Source organism: Simochromis diagramma, unplaced genomic scaffold (assembly GCF_900408965.1).
Source record: "Simochromis diagramma unplaced genomic scaffold, fSimDia1.1 OVJJ01000361.1, whole genome shotgun sequence".
Classification (NCBI taxonomy): domain Eukaryota; kingdom Metazoa; phylum Chordata; class Actinopteri; order Cichliformes; family Cichlidae; genus Simochromis; species Simochromis diagramma.
Window position 1 is genome coordinate 15,065,159 of NW_024386860.1, and position 27,180 is coordinate 15,092,338.

General features: G+C 38.9%; 1 protein-coding gene and 6 non-coding genes across 7 annotated transcripts; 4 read left to right on the top strand and 3 right to left on the bottom strand.

Moving 5' to 3' along the window:
* The first annotated feature begins 62 nt into the window (after positions 1–62).
* trnav-cac lies at positions 63–135 on the top strand. The gene has a single exon. It is a non-coding gene; the product is annotated as a tRNA-Val (tRNA).
* A 459-nt stretch (positions 136–594) lies between these two features.
* Positions 595–666, bottom strand: trnaq-uug. The gene has a single exon. It is a non-coding gene; the product is annotated as a tRNA-Gln (tRNA).
* Positions 667–817: 151 nt separating this feature from the next.
* Positions 818–889, top strand: trnad-guc. Its single transcript has one exon. It is a non-coding gene; the product is annotated as a tRNA-Asp (tRNA).
* A 582-nt stretch (positions 890–1,471) lies between these two features.
* Positions 1,472–1,543, top strand: trnav-aac. Its single transcript has one exon. It is a non-coding gene; the product is annotated as a tRNA-Val (tRNA).
* A 1,137-nt stretch (positions 1,544–2,680) lies between these two features.
* Positions 2,681–2,752, bottom strand: trnaq-uug. The gene has a single exon. It is a non-coding gene; the product is annotated as a tRNA-Gln (tRNA).
* Positions 2,753–2,903: 151 nt separating this feature from the next.
* On the top strand, positions 2,904–2,975 carry trnad-guc. Its single transcript has one exon. It is a non-coding gene; the product is annotated as a tRNA-Asp (tRNA).
* Positions 2,976–9,052: 6,077 nt separating this feature from the next.
* On the bottom strand, positions 9,053–25,316 carry LOC120732867 (C-type mannose receptor 2-like). Its single transcript, XM_040030741.1, has 7 exons — positions 25,269–25,316; positions 24,880–24,928; positions 23,819–24,175; positions 23,139–23,483; positions 22,626–22,717; positions 21,516–21,606; positions 9,053–9,513 (listed from the first exon to the last, which is right to left on the bottom strand). Exons 1-7 carry the CDS (start codon positions 25,290–25,292, stop codon positions 9,494–9,496), a joined length of 978 nt encoding a protein of 325 aa, XP_039886675.1. The 5' UTR covers positions 25,293–25,316; the 3' UTR covers positions 9,053–9,493.
* Positions 25,317–27,180: the final 1,864 nt, after the last annotated feature.

Here is a 27,180-nt window from a genome sequence, read left to right on the forward strand (position 1 = left end):
TGTCAGATTGGCCAGATTACTGATTGAGACACATTCCAAAGCAAAGCAAGCCATCGCTCACCGTTTCCGTAGTGTAGTGGTTATCACATTCGCCTCACACGCGAAAGGTCCCCGGTCCGAAACCGGGCGGAAACATGGGTGTTTTGCTTCTTAGGTCACAAGGGAATTGATGTTCACTGTTTAGACAACTCTGCTTGTCCAGCATTTTCTGTGTTTTACTTGTGTCCCTACTGAGAAATAAGACTCCTAGTTTTGTCTTCTATAGGTTGTGTGCTAGCCAAGCAAAGGACATCAAAGAGCTTGTCAACCAGAAGCTCAGAGGCGGCAACAGAGTTAGAAGTGAGAAGAGTACAAGGGGAATTGTTGCCTTGAGTCACGGTGGCCAATGAAAGATACAGCAGGACGCTGAAGTGGAAAGTGCAGTACAAGAGCATGAGCGAGGTTTGGTGCGGCATGAAGACCACGCGCAGATGGGATCAGCCAACAGAATAGGAGTGGAATTGACTGGGCCACTAACTTGTTCTTTAAGTCATTAGACTCTCATGCTAGCTTGTGCTAATGCTGCTGTGGAGCAAAGGGCTAGGAAGCTAAATGAGGCTCCACTGAGACTTGAACTCAGATCACCGGATTCAAAGTCCAGAGTGCTAACCATTACACCATGGAACCCTGCTGAAAGCAGAAAAAAGTTCTCTGTCAAACACCCATAAAACTGCAGTTCCTGGTAAAGTGATGGGGATTTTTACATGGCCGACGACAGTTTGCGTGTCATACCTGCTGCGAATCCCACCTTGACGTGACCCCAACAGAGGCTTGCAGGTCCTCGTTAGTATAGTGGACAGTATCTCCGCCTGTCACGCGGAAGACCGGGGTTCGATTCCCCGACGGGGAGTGAGCAGTCTCCTTCTCTGCTCTGCCTTTTACCTGGAATGACCACACACCCGTTAATCGCACGCTACGTGCATTTTTTTTGCACAGAGTCCATCATTCAAAAAGACCCTGTGGAATTTCTCCACCAGATCCTAGTCGATCTAACAATCTAGTCCTATAATGGGTTTGAAACAACATCAATTCCACCTGTGCACTCACAAGTCAAAAATGTCTTCTAGGCAAGAGCTCCCATGAGAAGAGAAGCTAGTCCAAGAGAACTCTGCTTGTCCAGCGTTTTCTCTGCTTTACTTGCGTCCCTATTAACAAATAAGTCTCGTGTGTTTGTCTTCTGTAGGTTGTGTGCTAGCCTGACAAAGAACATCAAAGAGCTTGTCAACAAGAAGATCAGCTCCCATTTGAAGAGATGCTATCTCGAGATCACAATTTGGATTGTCAATATAACCATAAATGGGGGAATGCTTGAAAAATGACACAAATGGGAGTTCCCCGCTTCTCACTAGTCCTACATGATCTGTCATAAAAGTCCTCAAATTTAAGAAGGCATCGAATTGCCCCTCTAATGAGGAGAGGGCATGCACGCTCAGTTTCCGTAGTGTAGTGGTTATCACGTTCGCCTAACACGCGAAAGGTCCCTGGTCGAAACCAGGCGGAAACATGCTTCTTTGTTTCCCGATACAAAAGTGTCTGCCTGCAGGCATTGCTTTATCTTATGGGGTTGTACTGCTGTTTGGGACAAAGAGGAGAGAAAGTACTCAAATCTTGTACAGGGCTCTGACGCTTGTAACCTTTGGATGCTCATGTTGCTAAAAAGTTGTCTATAGCCCAAATTTCAGGAAATTTCACACAAATCAACATGTCTCCAGTCACCATATTTACTGAAGATGCAGGCACAGACTAAGCTCTTGGAAATAAGTGTCTCTAGCTGGCCTGCCCAGCACTTGGGCCTATTTTCAGCCAATGCACAACGCCATCAACCGCATGGCCTCTTTAGGCAACAGTTCTGCTGCTCGAGGTTCTGGGCTTCTTAGGGCAGCATATGTCGAGCTGCGCTTGCTTCAGAGAAGTCCTAAATGTCAAAAGTTTAAGTGAGCCTAACATCGAGTCTATAGTTCAGATTCCTTGCTAGCGAGCGTCTGTCTCTTCTCCAAGGTTCCTTCCGTTCAAGGGCATGATAGTAACCTGCCATCAGATTTGTCAGATTGGCCAGATTACTGATTGAGACACATTCCAAAGCAAAGCAAGCCATCGCTCAGCGTTTCCGTAGTGTAGTGGTTATCCCCTTCGCCTCACACGCAAAAGGTCCCCGGTCCGAAACCGGGCGGAAACATGGGTTTTTTGCTTCTTAGGTCACAAGGGAATTGATGTTCACTGTTTAGACAACTCTGCTTGTCCAGCATTTTCTCTGTTTTACTTGTGTCCCTACTGAGAAATAAGACTCTTAGTTTTGTCTTCTATAGGTTGTGTGCTAGCCAAGCAAAGGACATCAAAGAGCTTGTCAACCAGAAGCTCAGAGGCGGCAACAGAGTTAGAAGTGAGAAGAGTACAAGGGGAATTGTTGCCTTGAGTCACGGTGGCCAATGAAAGATACAGCAGGACGCTGAAGTGGAAAGTGCAGTACAAGAGCATGAGCGAGGTTTGGTGCGGCATGAAGACCACGCGCAGATGGGATCAGCCAACAGAATAGGAGTAGAATTGACTGGGCCACTAACTTGTTCTTTAAGTCATTAGACTCTCATGTTAGCTTGTGCTAATACTAATGCAGCTGTGGAGCAAAGGGCTAGGAAGCTAAGTGAGGCTCCACTGAGACTTGAACTCAGATCACTGGATTCAAAGTCCAGAGTGCTAACCGTTACACCATGGAACCCTGCTGAAAGCAGAAAAAAGTTCTTTGTCAAACACCCATAAAACTGTAGTTCCTGGTAAAGTGATGGGGATTTTTACATGGCCAACGACAGTTTGCGTGTCATACCTGCTGCGAATCCCACCTTGACGTGACCCCGACAGAGGCTTGCAGGTCCTCGTTAGTATAGTGGACAGTATCTCCGCCTGTCACGCGGAAGACCGGGGTTCGATTCCCCGACGGGGAGTGAGCAGTCTCCTTCTCTGCTCTGCCTTTTACCTGGAATGACCACACACCCGTTAATCGCACGCTACGTGCATTTTTTTTGCACAGAGTCCATCATTCAAAAAGAACCTGTGGAATTTCTCCACCAGATCCTAGTCGATCTAACAATCTAGTCCTATAATGGGTTTGAAAAAACATCAATTCCACCTGTGCACTCACAAGTCAAAAATGTCTTCTAGGCAAGAGCTCCCATGAGAAGAGAAGCTAGTCCAAGAGAACTCTGCTTGTCCAGCGTTTTCTCTGCTTTACTTGGGCCCCTATTAACAAATAAGTCTCGTGTGTTTGTCTTCTGTAGGTTGTGTGCTAGCCTGACAAAGAACATCAAAGAGCTTGTCAACAAGAAGATCAGCTCCCATTTGAAGAGATGCTATCTCGAGATCACAATTTGGATATTCAATAAAACCATAAATGGGGGAATGCTTGAAAAATGACACAAATGGGAGTTCCCCGCTTCTCACTAGTTGCACGGAAGTAGCTGACTATGTAAGTAATCTGGACGCTACAGCTTTAAGCACCTGCGCGCGCTCCCAAGGACGGTAATCACGATCACTGTCTAGCACAACACCTGGAGCTAAGTGGGCAAAACAATCGCATGAGTGCTGCTTTTTGACTGAGGAAGAATAAAGTAGTTGTGGTAAGCCAATCACATGACCACTTAAAGACAAAGCAAGAAGGTGATATATTCCAGTTTTTAAATTGTGTTGATAAGCCACGTAAAACCAGAGTCATGATAAACAATATATATGCTGCGTTTTTTCCGCGTTTACTGTCTAAGGACAGCGCTAGCAAGCACTCTCTGCTTATGAGAGAAAAAAAAACAGGAAGTTTTAGGAGTGATGGCGAGAGAGACAGAGAGAGAGAGAGTTTTGAGATGTGAGAGATTTGTGACCTTTAGCATGTTTGGAGTGTGTAGTTAATGTGTTGTCTTGTGTAGTTAGTGTGTAGGGTTGTGGATAGTTTTGTGTTGTGTGTCAGAACAATGAGGCGACTGCTGTCTCCAGGTCGAAACAGGAGTGATACACCTGCTGCTGTCAGACCTGCAGGTATCAGGCTGTGATGTTCTCCTTTATAGTGGACATAAATTATTTTTTTGGAGTGGCACAAATAATTTGTGTGGCATCTTATTGAATGCAGAACAGCTGATTGTTCTGTAAATAGTTTGAAATGGTTATTTTAAAAAGGGTAAAAGGTAAATGGATGCAAATAACTTTGTTTGCAAAACTTGTGCATATGATTTTAAAATTGACAATTTATATTTTTATTTACAGTTATGAAATATGATTCATTAAACATGTTTGTGATTTTAGATCAGTTGTGTTAATACAGTATGTCAAAATGAAAACATAACTGTAAATTCAGACACGTGAGGTTGTGCCGAAAAGAATGATACCAAACAAGACAAAGTAAATCGTTTTTAAAGGTAAAATGTAGAGGGAAAATCAAAAGTAGTTAAAAATGGCCAATTATACCCTGGACCCCAGAGGGTTAAACTTTTTTTTTTAAGTAACGCAATAGCTACTTTTCAAGTAATTAATTACTTTTAGAATATTGTAACTCAGTTACTAACTCAGTTACTTTTTTGAAGAAGTAACTAGTAACTATAATTAATTACTTTTTCAAAGTAACTTGCCCAACACTGCTGAGGACTACCACAACCACACACAAGATCCCAGTTGCAGACTGTGCAAAAATGCTCTTGAGGTAATTCAGCAGATAACAGTAGGGTAGAAGATGTTAGCAAACAGGACACATGGAACGCCATAACCAGGTCATACTCATACTCAAAACAACTAAAACAAGATAAAATCCCATGGCACTTGTAACAGTCACAATGGTTTGGTGTCTCTTTAAGTTGTTTAGTTGAGTTAGCCTGGCTAGCTTGTACAATTAGATTTTCCAAAATAAAATGGTTTGAAAATGATAAAAATGACACTGCAGTACTGAGAGGAAGTAGAATTTGGGGGGAAAAAAGGAGAAAAACTTGATAAGCAACAAAAATTGGACTTTGTTATAGTGCAAATATTCAAATCTGTAATTTGAACTTGCTACATATGATGAATGATAAAATGCTATGATGCGTAAAGACACAAAAGTATTTCCAAAAAGGTTTGTTTTTTAACAAACCCTGGAAATTTTATTTTAAAAATGTATTTCCATGTATTTCCTTTGTATTTCCATGTTTGTGCAAAGAATATCGCACAATCTACACAGACCTCAGTTTACAGGATGTTGAACCTCTGGGGACATCTGTTTGTGGAGGGCAGTAAGGGAAGAGAAATTGTCTCATGATGTTAGGACCTTCAGCGCGAAAAAGGATACCTTTTGAAGGTACTGCATGTAAATGATGAAAGTCTGATGACAAAACACAATTAATAAAATCTCCCAAATTCAAATTTGGAGCTGTTCCAGAAGAGGGTCCTGACAAATCAATCAATCAATCAATCAATCAATCAATCAATCAATCTTTATTTATAAAGCACTTTTCATACAAAAAAAAAATGTAGCACAAAGTGCTTTACATGGTTAAAAGCAGCCCACCCCACCCTCCAACTCACTCCCTACACTCTCATTAACATAAACGATGTGAATACACGCATATCCCCCCACCCCCCCACACACACACACACTTAAAGAGTAAAATTGGGCTCAGTACGCATGAGCCAAGTGAGGAAACGCTATAACAGGGAGCTGTCTGCACCGGGAGACCGCAGCCTCCAGGCTGGGCACACAGCAGGAGGGAGGCAAAGAAGCCCCCCAGCCAGGCTGAGAGGACCCCCAGAGCCCCAGCAGCCACGGTCAATCAAAGCCCCGGTGCAGAGAGCGCCCTCTGAGGAAACACTGGAGATATGACACAATAGGATATATACAGGGTAAAACAATAAAATAAATAAGAATGGGATACAATATAAATATAAATAGAGTAAGACGATTAAAAAATCAATAAGAATAAAATCAATAAATATTAGGTAAATCCTAAATTAATAATAGAATAACAGGATAGAATAAATAAGCATAAAATAAATAAACGTTAAATAAAAGCTAAATTAAAAAGGTGGGTCTTGAGCCTGTTCTTAAAAACATGTACGTTCTCTGCGGCCCTGAGGTCCTCCGGCAGGCTGTTCCACAGACGAGGACCATACCATTGAAAAGCTGCCTCTCCGTGAGTATGTGTCCTGACTTTAGGGACAATCAAAAGGCCAGTGCCAGAGGACCTCAGGGTCCGCGAGGGTTCATATGGTAAAAGCAGATCTGAGAGATAAGAAGGCCCGAGACCATTAAGACATTTAAAAACCAATAAAAGAACTTTAAAATGAGGGCTTTGTCTCTCATTCTAGTTTTAAATATCCTGGAAACTACATATAAGCTTGCAGTCTGATTGCATTTATTTGTGTATGTGATTCAACTCTCGAGCGATCGTGGCCCAAGAGTTGCGAGGTTGCCTTATTATTGGAAGGTTGCTGGTTCGAGCCCCGGCTTGGACAGTCTCAGTTGTTGTGTACTTGGGTAAGACACTTCACCTGTTGCCTACTGGTGGTGGTCAGAGGGCCTGGTGGTGCCAATATCTGGCAGCCTGGCCTATGTCAGTGCACCCCAGGGTGGCTGTGGCTACAATGTAGCTTCCATCACCAGTGTGTGAATGACTGAATGTGTAAAGTGCTTCGGGGTTCTTAGGGACTAGTAAAGCGCTATACAGACCATTTATTTATACAGCAGTAAAAGAAAGTTTTAAAAAAATTGTTTTTTTATTTATTATTATTACAATAAAAATGAGAGTTTGAACTGTAAAGAATTGAATAACAGCAATGAGGTAAATGTGGAAACATCCTTTGTTTTTATTTCATAAGTCAAGCAAGTAGTTTTTTTTTCTCTACCTGAAGTCTAGTGACCTCACCTGGGAATTAATGTTTACGTTCACCTATATAACTATATGAGTCTAGTTTGGATTGCATGGCTCAAAAACTAATTACATACCTTTATAAATAGGCTGCATCTGTCTTTAGTTTTGACAAATGCAAAGGAATAAATTACAACTAGTAAAAATCTGTAATTTTATTGAGTGAGCTGACCTGGAGTGAGCACTCCACCCTTTTGGATCCTTATCTAAACTCCCAGTTCAGTGACCAGACCCAAGAACAGATTTTTATAATGTTGTGTTTATTCTGTACTATGTATTTAGTTTTAACAACAACTAAACAACTACTAAAATTGGTATTGTTACAGAGTGACTTTACTTGTCTTGTGTGAGGGACTAAGCTCATAATACACACATATAGGAGAATTTATTTTCAGATTTCCTAAAATAAATAAGGAAATAAATAAACAATACAACTTAATTTGATAATCCTTTCATAAAACAGGTTATAGTATTTAAGAGGGAAAAATAGTGCTTACTAAATGAAAGAGAAAATAAATAGATTCATAGGGGCAAATGTTAGAGGACACTCACAAAACAAATCCTTGAAATGTTCCTTCTTAGTGTCAAACACATTCCTAATTGTGTAGATCAGAATTCCCTACAAAGCTGAATATAGTGGCTTGCAAAAGTATTCGGCGCCCTTGAACTTTTCCCACATTTTGTCACATTACAGCAACAAACATAAATCAATTTTATTGGAATTCCACATGAAAGACCAACACAAAGTGGTGTACACGTGAGAAGTGCCACGAAAATCATACATGATTCCAAACATTTTTTACAAATAAATAACTGAAAAGTAGGGTGTTCATAATTATTCAGCACCCTGAGTCAATACTTTGTAGAACCACCTTTTGCTGCGATTACAGCTGCCAATCTTTTAAGGTACGTCTCTACCAGCTTTGCACATCTAGAGACTGAAATCTTTGCCCATTCTTCTTTGCAAAACAGCTCCAGCTCAGTCAGATTAGATGGACAGCGTTTGTGAACAGCAGTTTTCAGCTCTTGCCACAGATTCTCGATTGGATTTAGATCTGGACTTTGACTGGGCCATTCTAACACATGGATACGTTTTGTTTTAAACCATTCCATTGTTGCCCTGGCTTTATGTCGTTGTCCTGCTGGAAGGTGAACCTCCGCCCCAGTCCCAAGTCTTTTGCAGACTGCAAGAGATTATCTTCCAAGGTTGTCCTGTATTTGGCTCCATCCATCTTCCCATCAACTCTGACCAGCTTCCCTGTCCCTGCTGAAGAGAAGCAGCCCCAGAGCATGATGCTGCCACCACCATATTTGACAGTGGGGATGGTGTGTTCAGAGTGATGTGCAGTGTTAGTTTTCCACACATAGCGTTTTGCATTTTAGCCAAAAAGTTCCATTTTGGTCTCATCTGACCAGAGCACCTTCTTCCACATGTTTGCTGTGTCCCCCACATGGCTTGTGGCAAACTGCAAACGGGACTTCTTATGGGTTTCTGTTAACAATGGCTTTCTTCTTGCCACTCTTGCATAAAGGCCAACTTTGTGCAGTGCATGACTAATAGTTGTCCTATGGACAGATTCCCCCACCTGAGCTGTAGATCTCTGCAGCTCGTCCAGAGTCACCATGGGCCTCTTGGCTGCATTTCTGATCAGCGCTCTCCTTGTTCGGCCTGTGAGTTTAGGTGGACGGCCTTGTCTTGGTAGGTTTACAGTTGTGCCATACTCCTTCCATTTCTGAATGATCGCTTGAACAGTGCTCCGTGGGATGTTCAAGGCTTGGGAAATCTTTTTGTAGCCTAAGCCTGCTTTAAATGTCTCAATAACTTTATCCCTGACCTGTCTGGTGTGTTCTTTGGACTTCATGGTGTTGTTGCTCCCAATATTCTCTTAGACAACCTGTGAGGCCGTCACAGAGCAGCTGTATTTGTACTGACATTAGATTACACACAGGTGGACTCTATTTAGTCATTAGCACTCATCAGGCAATGTCTATGGGCAGCTGACTGCACTCAGACGAAAGGGGGCTGAATAATTACGCACACCCCACTTTTCAGTTATTTATTTGTAAAAAATGTTTGGAATCATGTATGATTTTCGTTCCACTTCTCACGTGTGCACCACTTTGTGTTGGTCTTTCACGTGGAATTCCAATAAAATTGATTCATGTTTGTGGCTGTAATGTGACAAAATGTGGAAAAGTTCAAAGGGGCCGAACACTTTTGCAAGCCACTGTAACTAAGTCTCAGTAATCCAATTAAAAGACTCATCAGACTTGTCTCCTAATGGGCACTTTGCAAGAAACTGAGATACACCAGCAGGTTTAACAAAACAGCATTATTTGAATAAAATGGATCCCTGATGTATTACTTCAAAGTTACACATGTGGTGTCAAACATACTAACTTTAAATGCAAAACTAAAATGGTAAAGAGTTAAATGTTTACAATTCAGACTTTATGCACACAAATCATGCAGTTTCATGCCTGGACTAATATAATTAACTAATAACAACTTGAAAGAGTGAACAATTTAAAGTGATCCCTCTTTGACTGAACAGTGTTGTAGCACAGTCTTCTGGGACTTGATCTCACACATTCAAACAAGCATCTGAAATGAGACAAACCCATTTAAATATTCAGAGAAATTCTTATTCTGTGTGTGTGTGTGTGTGCGTGTGTGTGTGTGTGTGTGTGTGTGTGTGTGTGTGTGTGTATACCATCAAGTTTCTTCCTGCTGTTCTGCACAGGCTGTTTTGTCCATGTCAGTTTGAAGTCAGTCACACCCTGCTTAGCGAGTGTTGCTTGCAGCTAAATATGAAGAAAGAGGATGAATTATGTTAGATACCCTTACTGTAAGTCACCTCTGAAATACGTGATTTCAGAAGTGGAGAAATTCCCCATGCTATGCGATTTTTTTAACTATCATTGACAGTTAGAAAGGGTCCTAGCTGAATCTTAGTAAAATAAGCACAATAAAATGAGTAAACATTTTTTTTTCCCTACAAAAATAATATTATTTTAACTACAACCCGAGGAAGACTTGAAACAAACAAATTCTCACATCAAAAGACATGAGTTTGTCTTATTTAACCTCTTAACACCCAAACTCTTCCATGACATGCATTTTTAATTTCTCTTTGATATTTGGGCTGAAAGTAAAAAAAAGAATTTCCAGATTTTGTTTTTTTAACTGTTTTTTGTTTCTGAGAAAAATTAGATCCACATATGAGGACATATGTTTAAAATTTCGATAGAACAGTGGCAGTATGATGTCCTCTTAAGTGGATAGCAGGCCCTTGTAGAGCAGAATTTATTATTTTGGGTCAGACATCCCAAAATGTGATGTCCACATATGTGGACGCCAGGTCCTAGGAGGGTAATTGTCTATCTGATAGACTCCAATTTCCAGTGTCATTGCTACACAGCTTGATCTATCCATAAACCAGACTTTGCCCAATTAGTGAAATGTCTTAAAGATATAAAGGTGTGGATGATTTCCCGCTTCTAAATTCAGATAAAACTTTTACCTAAAAATCTTAGAAATATAGAATCTACCAGACGCTTACTCTGTATGGCATCACTTTAGCGTCCACTATTGGAAATAGGCCTTTCAGACCTAACATTTCTCTCTCCCATTTTTTTTAATCTCACTTACTGAGTGCTGCAGGATTCTGTCTTGGACCTACACTATTCATTTATTTCGATGGCTTGGTACAAAATCTAAATGCATCTGTCCATTTTAGTGCAGATGATACAATTATTTATTGCTGTGCTTGTACCATGGTCGTGGTTTTCAAACAGTTACAGCTAGCTCTAATTAATGTATACACTCACAGCTGTGTGGGCTCCGAATGGTTTTAAATGCAAAAAAGGCCATGTTGTTCTTAAGAGAAATAAGGGGGCCTGCAGTTTTTCTGTTTCTTGTATTTGCTCAAGGCATTTCTATTAAAACTTTGACCTCACATAAATACTTAGGTATTGTGACTGATGATAATCTTTCCTCTAGGCCACACCTGTTAAAGAAACTTGGGGTGAAGTTGGGGTTCTTTTTCCAAAATGGGTTGTGCTTCTCTTTCACTGCAACAAAAAAGGCTTAGTGCTACCACCTTTTTATCACTCCTGGATTACAGTGATATAATGTACCATGTCAACCAATCAAAACATGACATTTAGTTGTTTAGGGAGGGGGAAGTTTTAGGAGTAATGGTGGTGTTTTGAGATGTGAGAGATTTGCGAAATTTAGCGCAAATCTTGTGTAGTTAGTGTGTAGTGTAGTCAATAGTTTTGTTGTGTGTGTCAGAACAATGAGGCGACTGCTGAATGTTACAGGTGTTACAGGAGTGATACATCTCCTGCTGTCAGGCCTGCAGGTATCAGGCTGTTGTTCTCATTTATCTCATAGTGGACAGAAATTATTTTTTGGAGTGGCACAAAGAATTTGTGTGGCATCACATTTGATGCAGAACACATATGATTGTTCTGTAAATAGTTTTATATGTTTATTTAAAAAATGCCTTGGCAGCATTTTTAGGTAAACAGCTGCAAAAAAACTTTGCACAACTCAGTAACTTTTTTGAAGAAGTAACTATATAATTAATTGCCCAACATCGGTCATTATATACTGTATTTTGCAGACAGAGTTACAGGACTCTCTCCCAAACCACAGACTCATACTCATAATACAAGTCAGAGCTTTACTTTAAAAAAAAAGTTGTCTTTTCAAAATTGGAGTTCAAGTTATTTTTACTTCCAAGAGTGTTAACGTACTACACAGGTCATGAAAAGATTCTTTTAAATTTTCATTGTAAGTGGGCTAAAGCAGTTAATTAAAAGTAGTTTAACATAAATGTAAATGTTGAGATTTGATTATTTTAATAAACCATGTAACTTGGATGGATTCAATGCTGGCGTGATCACACTGCACACTTCTGCTGTTGCTCACAGTGGTCCAAGGGACCGCTCAGGGAGTTTGTGTGTTCGCTCAGACACATGAAAAATTAGAGGGAATATTGGACACAACACTGGCTGAGAGAATGGAGAAAGCTCTCTTACTGGTAATATTAATCAAGTGAGGCTAACTTGTTAACAAACACTATACCTGTTGCATCAGGGCAGCCTGGTTATCTGGATTTTCCAGGTCGACATCAGTTTGGATATTCATGCTCACCACTGTTTTCTTTGATTTGTAAACTACACAAAAACAAAACGTTTCCAAATAAATCATATGGAATTTGACAAGTACTTGGCTTAGAGGAAGTTATTAATAATATATAAGTATATTATTAGATTCAAATAGAATGTCTTAAACATTAACCAAAACCCTGTTAAAATATACAGAACACAGTCACAACATTAAGATGCCATGTTTGGAGAGATGCTATTAAGTGCACCTCTTTGACCTAAACGAATATCATAGCTTTTATTGTTCTTTTTTTAATATAAATTTGACAAATTTTCTACTTGTCTTTGCGCTGCATGCGGATAAAGTGACTACATTTTTTTTGGAAATATAAAGCTTAAGATATCTAGGTAATGTTTAGACTTGCTAATACTGTAGATTTATTCATGGGTTGAAGTTATTTTTGCAACTAGCATTGATTTAATACACTTTTAAATTTAAAAAAGAAGAAAAGCAAATGCTGCAGGTGCACTTCGTTATTTGTATTTTTGTGCTGCTGATGACTTTGTTGTTTACATTTTTTAAAAATAGTTGTACTTTAACTGCTAAAGAAAAAAAATCAAACTAGTTAAAGCCTTTAAGCTTTAGTTAGACTCAGCCTTCAGCAGATAGAGAATGTCACATGACCATCTTTGCCATTTATCAGGGGCAGAAAACAAGCAAACAGGCAAAAATATTTCTAGAATTAAACAAAGTATATTGTCTTCATTATATCTTGATTAGTGTGCAAGAAATATTTTCTGGTCATACCATCTCTGGAAATTCACTTGAGTGTTAAAACTAGGGAAATGTCATTCATACCTCCATAGCAGAAGAAAGGATATTGTTGAATGCATGGTTCGGTGGTCCAAGTTCCATCTTCCACCAATATAGCAGCGCAATCAAACTCATTGTTAGGTTGTCCTGTTTTCCAGTTCACGAATGTGCTGATTTGTTTGGTTTCTGACCAAACCCAGACTGGAGAAAAACTAAGGCCAATCCACAGTGGTTCATATTCTTTTAGATTATTATTATTTAGAAATGCATGCCTGACTTTATCAAATGTTTCCACATCCAGGATTTGTGCCAGAGTTGAATTTTTGTTTTCACAGCTGATTTTGGCGTCATTCCAAGTCACATATGTCTTATTAACAATGTAATCACTGCCTGTTAAAGAAACAGAAGTTATAGATTCCATTAGTAACATTATACATCTATTAATGATTTCATTTATGTTTTGAAAAATAGGCTATGCAGAAAAAAGCTGTGATTTAAATACACCATATAAATCATATGTCAGTACTGCATATATATAGTCTTCATATTTTCTTAATATTTATACTGAGTAGTTCAGGTTTGAGCTTCACTGGGAGCCTTATTCCAGTCTCAAACTAGAATATTTAAAAGTTGTATTTTTATGTTTATTATTTATTTCATGTTTTGAGCCTCATTCTGCTAAATTAGTACCAAGGGTCAATTTAATCTACAGGAGTAAAACCTTACAACAAATGATCTCTTTATACCTACCGTCAAAACAAATGAAGCCAAGCTTTTTTGTACATCTTACACTATACCATTCTTTCTCATCTGTGGACACACAATATCCAGGGCCAGTGTAGGATGGCTCGCCATGGCTCCAGCTATAATATGTGGGTGGTCGTCCATCCAGCCAGGCCCAACCTACGTCTATATGAAGTCCGATCCAGGCTTTGCCGGTGTATACCCCGGCTGGAGTGTTCACCAGTGCAGTGTTGTTCTCTGGATAAGTAATTTGGGCAAGTCCAAGGTACTCCTTGATGCAGTAAGCATTGGCCTCATCCCAGGTCATATTCTCATTCACAAAGTAATAGATGTTTGGAAAGGAAGCAGTGGGGACACAGAAAGCTGAAGAAGGAAATGGATTTTTATTTGAAATTTTACTAAGAAATACTGTTTATTTATTCAGAATGCTTGTATACTTGGAGTTCTATAGAATTTTACTTTCTGCAGTAAAAGAATTCCTTAAATAAGATTTCCTCAGTAGATCAGTGATGGTTCGACTTATTAATATGTGGACAGAAACCACTTTTCATTTGTACCTATGTCAGTGAATCTGAAAATTTCTAAACTGATAGTCACCCAGATTCCAGATTAATTTCGTTAATTTGTTACTTTTATTTAATTTAATTATATATGTATTTTTGTTGGAGTAAAGTCATAATGCTGGAGCAACAGCTCGCCCTTAAATATGAATTAATAAAACTTGCTCCATATTTGGTCAGTTATTACCTCTCTTTTAAAATATTCAAGGTAGAAACAATTTATTTTTGAAAAAAACAGTGAATTATTATATGCTGAAAGAGAAATTACCAAACTGCTGGAATCTTACCTGAAAGCAGGAGAAGGACTAGAAACACATCCATGTTCACTCTGATTAACTGTGGAGGAAAAAAAAGATTGTGTCATATCTGATTCAGCATAACGAATACACTGAAAGCTATAATAAATATAGAGCATTTTGTTAGAATGACATTGGTTAAAAAGTGATTAGAAAGGACAGTACATCAAAATGTTTCCCCCCCCCCTCTCTCTCTCTCTCTCTCTACATATATATATAAATATATACACACATACATAGAGAGAGACAGACAGACAGACAGACAGACAGATAATATAAGACAAGAACTTGCCACACTTCTTGAGTTACCAAACACACACAGCTGCTCGTCACTGTGTGTTCTTTTCTCTTTGAGGTTGCTTTTATAATATGATGCAAATAAGTGGAAAGTTTAAAGTTAACTTGTGACACACCCTTGATGACACTGTGAGGCTTTCTCGTGACCGTCCCATATAAACTGTGCTAACCTTAGAGCTTACAACTCCTTACAACTTCCATGATTTCTTATGAAATATAGGTGGTTCATCATGTTGTTTATGAAAGCCCAACAGCAGCTGCCCTTCCTGAGGGTCCTCAGAAGGTACAAGCTGAACTCCAACCTGCTGCTGACCTTCTACCACTCATCCATTGAGAGCCTGCTAACTTACTACATCATGGTACACACACTCACACACACACACACACACACACAGTTTTTCCCCATTTCCTCTATGAATCACTACTGTGCAATACCTAATTCTATGTGAAATTACATAACGCTATTTATTACATATTACTTTTTAAAACTGGCTTGTATATTTGTACATTTTATATATTTTTCCTCTGCACTATACAAATACAGGCCATTTACCATTTTTTACCATTTAATACTGCCAATATGTGTATAGTGCTGCAGAACTGTGCTCTGTATCTCATTGTACAACTGTATAGCGACAATAAAGGCATTCTATCTTCTATTCATATCTATTAAGATATGTGTTCAAAGCACCAACATAAGTCACATTTTGTGTTTATATTGAGTTTTACCAAAGTAAATTACATCAGTGGTAAACTTACATTGTAATTTTTTCATTGTTTGTTTTTCAGGTCATGAATCAGGTCGATTTTCTTTCCACACACTGAAAAAACATTTGGGTAAATTGCAAGGTTGTGCTGATGTGCATGCAAACCTCCACTAATGATTCATTCAAATGTTCAGACCACATAATGTCAACCTGTAAAAAATCTATTAAAAATCCATATTACCTTACCGAAGACAATGGCACCCTCGAGGCAGACATGTTTGCTCGCTCCACTCTCGAATGTCGACTTTCTTTTGTTTTTTGTGTTTTCTGTTCTTTTTGCACTGGACAAGTGTTGTGCACTGTTAACATACATGAGACAGGCACTACTAGACATCGGCAACTCACACAATCATCTGGATTCTACTATTTTCTTACCACCTGAGCTTTCAGCTTTACCACTGGAGCTTTCAGCCATCGTTCTCCCCGGCAGCCACCACAAACGCCACCACTCCCAGAAAGGCCACAAAGCACCGAGTCCAAGTGAGCCAACCTACCCCAGGAGAGTGCTTCGGAGATGGCGACGCAAACAAGGCAAGACTAAAAGCTCGGGCTAGCCGACCACCGCTACCCAGCCTCTTATTGGCCAACGTGCGATCCCTGGAAAACAAACTCGACGAGATACGAGCCAGGATCACAACACAGCGGGAAATTAGAGAATGCTGCGCTCTTATTTTTACCAAGACCTGGCTCTCAGACAAAGTCCTGGAATGCGCCATTCAGCTGCAGACTCACTCTGTATACATAGGAGACCAGACCACAGGAGTTCTCAGCTGTATTTTTGGCCATTGTTTACATCCTGTAAATATAGTCTATAACCAGCCTGCCTTTTAAAAATGTTGTTAATGTCCCCTAGGGAGAGAGACCGAGAGACACCACATCATAAAAGTGGACTTCCTCTACCCGAAGAGCCCAGGGTTACTGAAGTCAGACTGAACCCAGCGTCATGAAGTCATCAGTGCATTAGAGACATTTAGATGCTGCTTTTATTGTTGCTGGTGACTTCAATAAGTGCAATTTGCGGACTGTACTCCCAAAATATCACCAACACATGGCCATTCATACCCGTGACAAGAACACCTTGGATCACGTTTACAGCAACATACACGGTTCATACAGGGCGGCACCACATCCCCACTTTGGACAGTCTTACCACATCTCTCTGTTCATGTACCCGGCTTACAGACAGAAGCTGAAACAATCAAACCCTGTCATCAAACCTGTTAAACTCTGGACCCCAGAGACTGAGCCCATCCTACAGGACTATTTTGCTCGAACAGACTGGGATGTGTTTCAAACTGCAGCCACCATGGAGAACTGCTCTGTCAACATACAGGACTATGCTGAGTATGTGACTGGGTACATCAGCACCTGTGTTGACAATATTGTGCCCACCACACAAATCAGAAGGTTCCCCAAGCAGAAGCCCTACATCAACAGTCAGGTACGACCCATGCTGCGTACTCGCTCTCTTGCACTCAGATTAGGCAATGAGACGGAGTACAAAGCCGCGAAGTATCAGAATCAGAATCAGAAGACTTTATTTATCCTCAAGGGGCAATTAACAAACAATATTGAACATTGAAGATAATAATAAATGCACAGAATATACAGTATATACAGTTTTAAAATTACACAGTTTTAAAATTAAAGTGACTAAAGGTGAATAAATAACTGCAAGTGACTAAAAGTGAATAAAGTGTCAGTAGTGTAAGAAGAGGGTAGTTTATGTTTCTGGTGTGGAAAACGTTCTTACAAGCTGGAGTTAAAAACCAGAGTGGCTTTGGGGACAAAGGTGGCTATCCTCCTCTCAGTCCTGCAGGAAATGCAGTAGAGGCGTCACCCTAAGGGGAGCCATTGAAATGTGAGAGGGGTCGTTGATGATTTTGGCTGCCTGTCTAAGGGCCTGTTGGCTGAAAACCTGTGCCAGAGTTCTGACAGGCAGTCCAATGATTTTAGAGCACACTGATGCAGTGCGCTGCAGTCTCTTCCTGTTCTGAAGGCTGAGGGAGTGAACCAGCAGGTGATGGAGAAAGTCATGATGCTTTCCAGGAAGGCATAGTAAAAAGATGGATGTGCTGACTCCAAAGGAGTTGAGTTTCCTAAGGAGGTATTGCAGTTGGTGGCACCCCCTGAGAATCTCCTCTGTGTTGGCAGAGAATTTCAGGAGGTTGTCAAAGATGGTTCCCAGGTATTTGTACTCCTCAACTACCTCCACTGGCTTCCTGTTGATGGTGGTGGTGACTGAACCAGCCAGATCCCTCTGTCTACTGGAGAAGGTCACCATCTCTTTGGTTTTACTCACGTTCAATTCAAGTTTGGAGCTGTTACACCACTCTACAAACTCCTGCAGAGCAGGCCCATGGTGTTGTAAGGGGCCTGACAGCGGTGACAGCAGAACTGTGTCGTCAGCATATTTAACCTGGTGACAGTTGGGCTGTGTGGATCTGCAGTCATCGGTGTAAAGGATGAAGAGCAGGGGGGAGAGCACACAGCCCTGGGGGGGAGCCAGTGGAGGTGGAATGGAGACCGGAAAGAGACTTGTTGACCCGAACTTTCTGAGTCCTGTTGGTCAAAAAGTCCAATATCCACAGGATTAGCTGATCATCCAGGTAAAATCGGGTTGAAAGTTTAGTGGTCAGGATATGAGGCTGCAGAGTGTTGAACACTGATGAGAAATCAGCAAACAGAAGTCTGGTGGAGGAGTCAGGGAGCTCCAGATGTTTGTGGATGGACTCCAAGATGAAGATTTTGGCATCATCAACACCTCTGCATGCATGGTAAGCAAACTGGAGTGGGTCCATCAGGGGGTCAGTTGCTCTTACAATGTGCTGTTTTATGATCTTCTCCATGGCCTGAGTATGGACTGAGGAAAGCCATTACAGCAGCAAAGAGGCAGTACAGAGAGAAGCTGGATGGCTTCTATTCTTCTGCTGACCCCAGGCAGATGTGGCAATGCCTGCAGCACATCACAGAGTATAGGGCCACCACCGACATCATCAGCTCTCCAGGTGGTCTGCCAGATGATCTCAGTGTGTTTTACACCAACTTTGAGACCCCCCCACCTCCCAGACCTTCCAGACCCTCCAGACCACCCAGACCCTCCAGACCTTCCAGAACCCCCACATCACCTGACCCTCCCCCCCCGACAGCGGTCTCAATAGACCAAGACACAAGGTCCTGAGGAAGATCAACCCCCACAAGGCAGCAGACCAGACAACATCCGTGGACGGGCCCATGAAGCATGTGCTAACAAGCTGGCTGATGTTCTTACCTCCATCTTCAACTTTTCCCTCAGTCAGTGCATCGTTCTCACATGCTTCAAGACCACAACCATCATCCCTCTCCCCAAGAAAAGCCCAGACACCTGTCTAAATGATTACAGACCAGTTATACTCACTCCAATCATTGCAAAGTGATTTGAGAGAATGGCGCTGGCCTACATTAGGAGAAATATTCCAAACACTCTGGATCCCCTGCAGTATGCCTACCGGCCCAACAGGTCCACATCAGATGCCATCGCTAATGCCCTTCACTATTCCCTCTTCCACCTGGAAAATAATGACTCCTACATCAAGGTACTTTTGGTTGACTACATCTCTGCTTTCAAAACAGTCATCCCTCACAAACTCATCCACAAACTGTACACTCAGCCTGCTCACACACACTCACACTTCTGTCCTCGAGACGAAGGTTTAGAAGTGTGAAGTCCAGAATGTCCCAACTCAACATCTGTCATGGTCCTGGGTCATTTTGACCCAGTGTTCTTAGTTTTCCTGTGGTTTTGTATTTTGTTCCTTATGTTCATTGGATTGTTTGGTTTGGTATTTGGATTCCCCCTGTGTCCATGCTTTTATTGTGGTGTTTGTTCTGGTACTGTGTTCCCGTCCTTTGTGTTCTGTGTTCTCCTCATCCCCTCGTGTATTCATCCTTGTTCTCTGCCTCTCTCTCTCTCTCTGCCTCTTTCTCTGTGTACTGTGTTGTGTTTAAGGTCCACATCTTGGTGTCAGTATTTTCAGTTCCGTGTCCTCCCCGCTCGATCATGAGTAATTGTCCTCAACTGTGTTCCCCGTGTGTTCCCACTTCCCTCATTACCTTCTGTGTATTTATGTCAGAGTATCCCTTTGTTCCGTGTTGCGTCGTCCCTCTAGGTTGTGTGCGTTCCCCCGTGTCTTCCCAGCGCCTCAGCTTTAATTTCTCCCAGTATAGTTTTGTATGACTTCTTATGTTCCTATTAATAAAGACCTGCCTTTTGAGTTTATCCCCGCGTGTCTTGAGCCGTGCATTTGGGTCCTCTCTTGCCTTCACACAGCCGCCGCATGACAACATCTCCTTCTTCCCCACTAGTATCAGACTGAACAGCTGACCTACCTCAACTGCAATTTGCACATCAGGACACTTTGCACACTAAGTTAATTTTACACATTAAGCTTCTTTGTACATCATCTACCTCAACATCTGCAAACCTCACTTGTCTTCACTTACTTATTTTTGTACTTATTCATTTATCTTTCATTATTTTTTATTCTTATTTTTATTTATCTCAATATCTTGTCTTATTTTTATCCCTATTTATCTTGTTCCTTTAACCCAGTGGTTCCCAAACTTTTTGCTGTTACTGTTAATCTGACTATGTGCAGTTTTTACATGCTTACATATACATACACAGTAACTGTCCCTCCATTTAGAAAGACAGAGGCGTCATAGTGTAATTATTTTATGTGTAGTGTTTTTTCCTGTGTAATAATATTCAACATTGCTATTAATACATTTTTCAAAAAAAATGCCTCTCTGTGCAAAATGCGTTGAAAAACATAAAAAACTATGCTTTACTGTTTGTCCGTGATTTGGACAGGGGGAACAAATCGTGGCAGGATCAGCCTGATATTATTTGTATCCCACTGTAACTTTACTGTATAAAGAGCTAACATCTCAAAAATGTAGTTAGTCATTACAACAAGTGTTTGTGAACTAAAAATCAAGAATGTGGGATACTGTTTGTCTGTGATTTGAAGAGCCCAGCACGTGCTTCCGACACAGGGCAAACTAATTCTGTCGCGGAGACCTACCTCAGCAAAATATGTTTCATCATATTTTCTAGGCTTTGGCTTAGAATGAAGTTGGTTTGGAAACATATTTGGCGATACTTCATCTTCTGCTTTACGTTTCTGTGAACCTCTGCTTTCACCCTTACCTAACTTGGCATTTGTATATGGACAGCAAAGGAGGAATTTCATTGCACAGAGAAATGCTATTTCTTCTGTACACATGACAATAAACTGTTTGAATCTTGAATAAAATATGATAACCTGTCAGGATCCTGGGTCTCCTGACCCAGCGTTTTTAGTTCTTTGTGATTTTTGTATTTTTGTCGAGTACTCTGTGGTTTCTATTTTTGATCCCTTGCCCCTCATGTTCTGTGTAAAGTCCGTGTTTCTTGGTCTGTGTCTTCGCATGTTTGGAGTTTCTTGTGTTTTCTGTCACTCTGTATTGTGAATTATGTTCTCATGGTTGGTCTTTTGTTACTCCCTCCAGTCTAGTGTTCTTGTGTTCCAGGATTTCCCTCTGTGCATTATTTATCATCTCTAGTCTTTTGGTTCTTTGCCTTATGGTTATGTCTCTGTGTTTCTTAGTTGCTCTGTCTCCACCGTGTCAAGTTCGCGTCTCAAGTTTGCATCTCTCTTTTTGACTTGTGCAAAAAGGGGGGGAGAGCATTATATATAATATATACATTAGATGAATGTGCAGTAGTAGCATATAAACAGCAAGCAGGTCAATTCTGTACATTAAGTGAATTAAATAAGAATAGGCAATCTGACTATTTTACAGAATAGACAATATGAAGATATTTAAAATTAAAGGAATTTGAAATGTAAATTGTGCCGGTGGGTTTAGAGTGTCTGGAAGGGAGTCCTGTCTCAGTCACGTGTGTGTGTGTGTGTGTGTGTGTGTGTGTGTGTGTGTGTGTGTGTGTGTGTGTGTGTGTGTGTGTGTGTGTGTGTGTGTGTGTGTACCATCAGTTTTCTTCCTGCTCTTCTGCACAGGCTGTTTCGTCCATTTCAGTTTGAAGTCAGTCACACCCTGCTTAGCGAGTGCTGCTTGCAGCTAAATAAGAGGAAAGAAGATAAATTGTGTTAATTTTTATTTCGTAGCTTTTTTGGAGGGGGCACTTTTACGCCTGTCATATTTGTGTTTGACACTCACATTGTTTTCTTATCAGTACCCTTACTATAATTCGTGCCACCTCTAAAATACATGATTTCAGGAGTGGAGAAATTCCCCATATAATGCTATTTTTTTTTTTTTTATCGGTCATTAACAGTAAGAAAGGATCCAAGCTGAATCTTGGTGTTTCAGCTTGGATCCTTTCTTACTGTTGAAACATGTTTAAATTATACAGCTTTCTGAAGGGTGATGGTAGCTGTCCTATTTTACATGGAAGCAAACAGAGGTGAGAACATTTTTCACATTTTCTTTAAAACTAAAATTCATTATGACACATAAATACAAAGGATTTGGGGGTTTTTTGTAGTTTGACAAATGAAAAAGATGATGGATGAAACACAAACACTGAATTTTTTAAAAATGGAAACGAATGAGAAGTACATTTTGAAAGACCTCTATTTTTTCTCTTTTGAATATTTGTTACTGATCATTAATAGGACAAAACTATTTCTTATTGAATTACTTGATTAAGCGATGACCTAATCAATAGATTACTCGATTACTAAAATACTTTAAAGCTGCACCCTTAGCCTTTAGTTTAGAGTGTAAATCACAGTGAGATCGATGCTTTAGTTATCTAGTGGTATTAAATAAAATGGAATTGAATTAAATTTCCCTTAATCCATCTTTTCAACAAACCAGGATAAACATAGATGAAACATGGTGTGTGTGTGTGTGTGTGTGTGTGTGTGTGTGTGTGTGTGTGTGTGTGCCAAAAAGAAAACAAGAATAAAAACACAGCTAAAGATGGACACAACACTGTTGTGTCTCCATTCTCTCAGTCAAAGTTAATTTGATTGAATTATTCGCGCAAAGTACAAAAATGAATGTAACAAAATCTTATGATCGAGCAGGACTAACGTGTTTTGTTGTTTATGGCACACACACACACGGTATACCTGCTCCATCAGCGCAGCCTGGTTATCTGGAGTTTCCAGGTCAACATCAGTTTGGATATTCATGCTCAACACTGTCTTCTTTGATTTGTGAACTACACAAAAACAAATCATTTCAGAATAAATCGGATCAAATTTGACAAATACTTGGTTTAGAGGAAGTTATTAATACTATTTTAGCATATTATTAGATGTTCTTAGATTAAAATAGAATGTCTTCAGCATATACCAAAACCTTGTTAAAATTTCCAGAACAAAAACAAATTCAGTGCACTCCTTTGACCTGAATGAACCTCATAGCTTTTATTATTGGAATTTCTTTTCGTATAAATTTGTCAATTTTTTGTTAGTCTTTGTGCTAAATTTAGATATTTGAAATATGAAGCGTAAGATTTCAAGAATTAAATGAAACAAAGAAGTGTATTATTTTCATTATGTCTTGCTTTAAATATTTTCTGGTCGTACCATCTGTGGTAACTGACTTGAATATTAAAACTAGGGAAATGTCATTCATACCTCTATAGCAGAAGAAAGGATGTTGCTCACTACATGGTTCAGTGGTCCAGGTTCCATTTCCCACCAGTACAGCAGCACAATTATTCTTATTGTTAGGTTGTCCTGTTTTCCAGTTCACGAATGTGCTGATTTGTTTGGTTTCTGACCAAAACCAGACTGGAGAAAAACTAAGGCCAATCCACAGTGGTTCATATTGCTTAAGATGATTATTATTTAGAAATGCACGCCTGACTTTATCAAATGTTACCACATCAAGGATTTGTGCCAGAGTTGAATTTTTGTTTTCACAGCTGATTTTGGCGTCATTCCAAGTCACATATGTCTTATTAACAATGTAATCACTGCCTGTTAAAGAAACAGAAGTTATAGATTCCATTAGTAACATTATACATATATTAATGATTTCATTTATGTTTTTGAAAAATAGGCTATGCAGAAAAAAGCTGTGGTTTAAATACACCATATAAATCATATGTCAGTACTGCATATATACTTCATTATTATTTTAATGAATATCCATCAGGTTTGAGTTTCACCGTGAGCTTTTTTCCAGTCTCTAACTAGAGTATAAAAAAAGTTGGATTTTTATGTTTTGAGCCCCTTTCTGAAAAATAAGTACCAAGGTCAATTTAATCTAGTGGAGTGAAATCTTACAACAAATAATCTTGATTGATACCTACCATTAAAACAAATGAAATAAAACTCGTATTCACATATTCGACTATACCATCCTCTGTCATTTGTGAGCCCACAGTACTCAGTGTCAGAAGCCTGTGGTTCTTTGTAGTCCCACATGGAATATGTGGCTTGTGTTCCATCCAGCCAGACCCACCCTAAAGGGCCCATGAGTCCTATCCAGGCTTTGCCTGTGTATCCCCCAGCTGAGGTGTTCATCAGTGCAGTGTTGTTCTCTGGGTTAGTAATTTGGGCAAGTCCAGTGTACTCCTTGATGCAGTAAGCGTTGGCCTCATCCCAGGTCTTATTCTCACTGATAAAGTAATAGATGTTTGGAAAGGAAGCAGTGGAGACACAGAAACCTGAAGAATAAAATAGATTTTTATTTGACGTTTTACGAAGAAATATTGTTTATATTTATTCAGAATATTTGTATACTTGGTACTGCAGAAAATGTTACTTTCTACAGTAAATAATTTCCTCAGTAGATCCTATAATAGGAGAAATATGTCAGTGATGGTTCAACTTGTGGTGTAGATAGAAGACACTTTTTAAATTGCACTTATGTTAGTGAATCTGAACATTTCTAAGTTGATACGCGCTCCTGCGGTATGTGGAGTCAGCATTCTATCAAACCATGATTTCTCAAATTAGAAAACACAATTAGCTTTTCATTGAGAAAGAAGTGAAGTTAAGCAAGAAAAACATACAACACTATGAAAAAATGCAGGACAGTACTGCAATTGTAGATATATGAATAATAAATATATTAAGCCAAAATTTCAGTCTACAACTTTTCTGTCCCCGTGTTGTATTATTATTTATTTATTTTTACATTTAATTAATTCCTTACTTTTTATTCATTTAATTATAGTCATAATGTTGGAGCAACAGCGGTCTTCAAATATCATTTCATAAAACTCTATGCAATATTTGGTCAGTTATTACCTCTCTTTAAAAAAAAATCAAGGTAGAAACAATTTCTATTTGGAAAAGAACAGTGAATTATAATTATAATTACATACTGAACAAGAATTTAACAAACAGCACACTCCTGAAATATTACCTGAAAGCATGAGAAGGACTACAAACACATCCATGTTCACTTTGATTAACTGTGGAGAAAAGAAGTTCAGCAGAATTTATAAATTGAAAGCTATAATAAATATACAACATTCACTGTTAGAATGAGAGTGGTTAAAAAACAAAGCGATTAGAAAGGACCGAAATTCTTACAGGTATTTAAACATACCACAAAATGTTTTGTGTCTTGTTTTCTTGAACGTTTAACCTGACACTAACTAACTAGCTTTAAATATATAATATAGAAATCTCCTCTATATTTTTGCATTTAGTTAAGGGCCTCGTGTTAATGTTTATACCTTAATATAAAACTCTATTACTACAGCAAATTCAAAAAGAAAGTTGTATATATGTAGATAGATAAAAACTTACCACACTTCTTGAGTTACCAAACATGAACAGCTGCTCGTCACTGTGTGTTCCTTTCTCTCTGAGGTTGCTGTTATAATATAATGCAAATAAGTGGAAAGTTTAAATTTCACTTGTGACACACCCTTGATGACACTGTGAGGCTTTCTCGTGACCCTCCCATATAAACTGTGCTCTCTTTAGAGATTTACAACTTCCATGATTTCTTATGAAAGAATTCTCTTTTTCACATTGGTTATAGTTGATTAATATAAGTATTCACAGCAAGATGTGACGCCGACATAAGTCACATTTTTGTTAGAACTGAGTTTTACCAAAGTAAATTACATCAGTGGTAAAACTCCACATTGTATCTATTTAATAACATGTGAAAATTTTATTGAAATTGAGCACTGGAAAAACTTTTAGGAATGTTGCAAGCTTGTGCGGATGTGCATGCAAACCTCCACTGATTCCTTCAAATGTTCAGACCACATAATGTAAAAATCTATTACAAAATCCATTTTACATTACCAAATACGATAGCTGAAATGTAACAATATGAAAAGTCTTCAGAAGCATCACCTGATGTGTGAGGAATTTTGGAGGAATTTTGGAGGAAATTAAATTAAATTGGTTTGTAAATAGAGTTTGCATCATTATTTTTTCTTCATTAGGATTTTAAATTGAATCAACTTCAACAATTATTGCTATTATTTGTTTGTTTGTTTTTTAAAATTATTTGGGGGTCACAACCGAGTTTTTTAGTTAACATAAGTAGCATCCGTCCATTGTTTACACATACACGTAAAACTAAGAACTAACAACTAAGAATTTGTTGTAGGTTAAACAAGTTATTATAATAATAACTATGATTATGAACATGTAAATATTACATAAGCTCATAGCTGCTAAACATTAGTATTGTTATTGAGTGACAGTTTTATTTCCCTTAAACAAATAAAAGAATAACATTTTTTGATCATATTTGTCATAAAAGAGGCTCACAAGAATAAAAATAAGACTACTGTGATAGGACCATGATTGCACTTAATTTTTTACTTAATTGTAGGTCATGATAATTATGCATATATTTAACGAAATTATTTTCTCAATTATCATGAAAGTACAAACTGGAAACTCCAGAATTTTGTTCTATTTGGATAGCACAATCTACTAATATTGTTTTTAAGTACAATTTTTTTAATACAATTTTTCATATTTGAGCAGTGCAGCATGAAAGTTGAATGACTTTTTTTTTTTTTTTTTTCATTTTTGGGATTATTAATTTCATGCTGTAAAGTATTTTGTGCTTTATTTAGCAATTTTGTAAAATGTAACTATATATCATCTAAATATTTTTTTTATCAATTTAAACTGTTAAACTATTGAACATTTTTAATGTAATGGTCCCAAAACAGCTCTTGATTTATTTTGATGGCAAGAAAGATCAGGGAAAATTTTAGGCGCTTACATTTAGTTTGTGAAATATTAATTTTCAAACATGGTTTGTGTGGAAACAATGGCTTTAAAGTGGGCTGAAAGACCATTTTTCAAAAGAATGTATGCTAAAGTGTTTTATATGTAAAGCCAAAATTTCACAGCGCTCAGTATAAATGTTGACGTTTTGATCATGAAAGGCTTCCTTTTCCTAATCACTTAATTTCAATAAAAAACATCATGACATCCAGAAACTGTGTGGAAAAGACTTTCATAAGCACTCGGGACAGGAGCTTGTGACTGCAGTTAGAGAAGGCTCTTCAATAATGCAATGGAGGATGTTGCTGTCGTGGGTCTACTGCACTGAAACAACATCATGACAAAAAGCCACAAAAAGCTTATGTAGATACTTTGCCATATGTGTATATATCATGTTGTTGCGTGTGGGTTATAAAAGAAAACCACAGATGAAACCACAGATCTTTTAATTAAGGTT

What these genes read in the sequence shown, in the direction of transcription:
- LOC120732867 (XM_040030741.1), bottom strand. Translation starts at nt 25,292, where the DNA reads ATGTTTGGTAACTCAAGAAGTGTG. An exon ending in TTATTTCATTTGTTTTAATG is followed by an intron (nt 23,484 to 23,818) that starts GTAGGTATCAAT and finishes TTTCTTTAACAG; the next exon opens with GCAGTGATTACATTGTTAAT. An exon ending in AGGCTGCGCTGATGGAGCAG is followed by an intron (nt 21,607 to 22,625) that starts GTATACCGTGTG and finishes CCTCTTATTTAG; the next exon opens with CTGCAAGCAGCACTCGCTAA.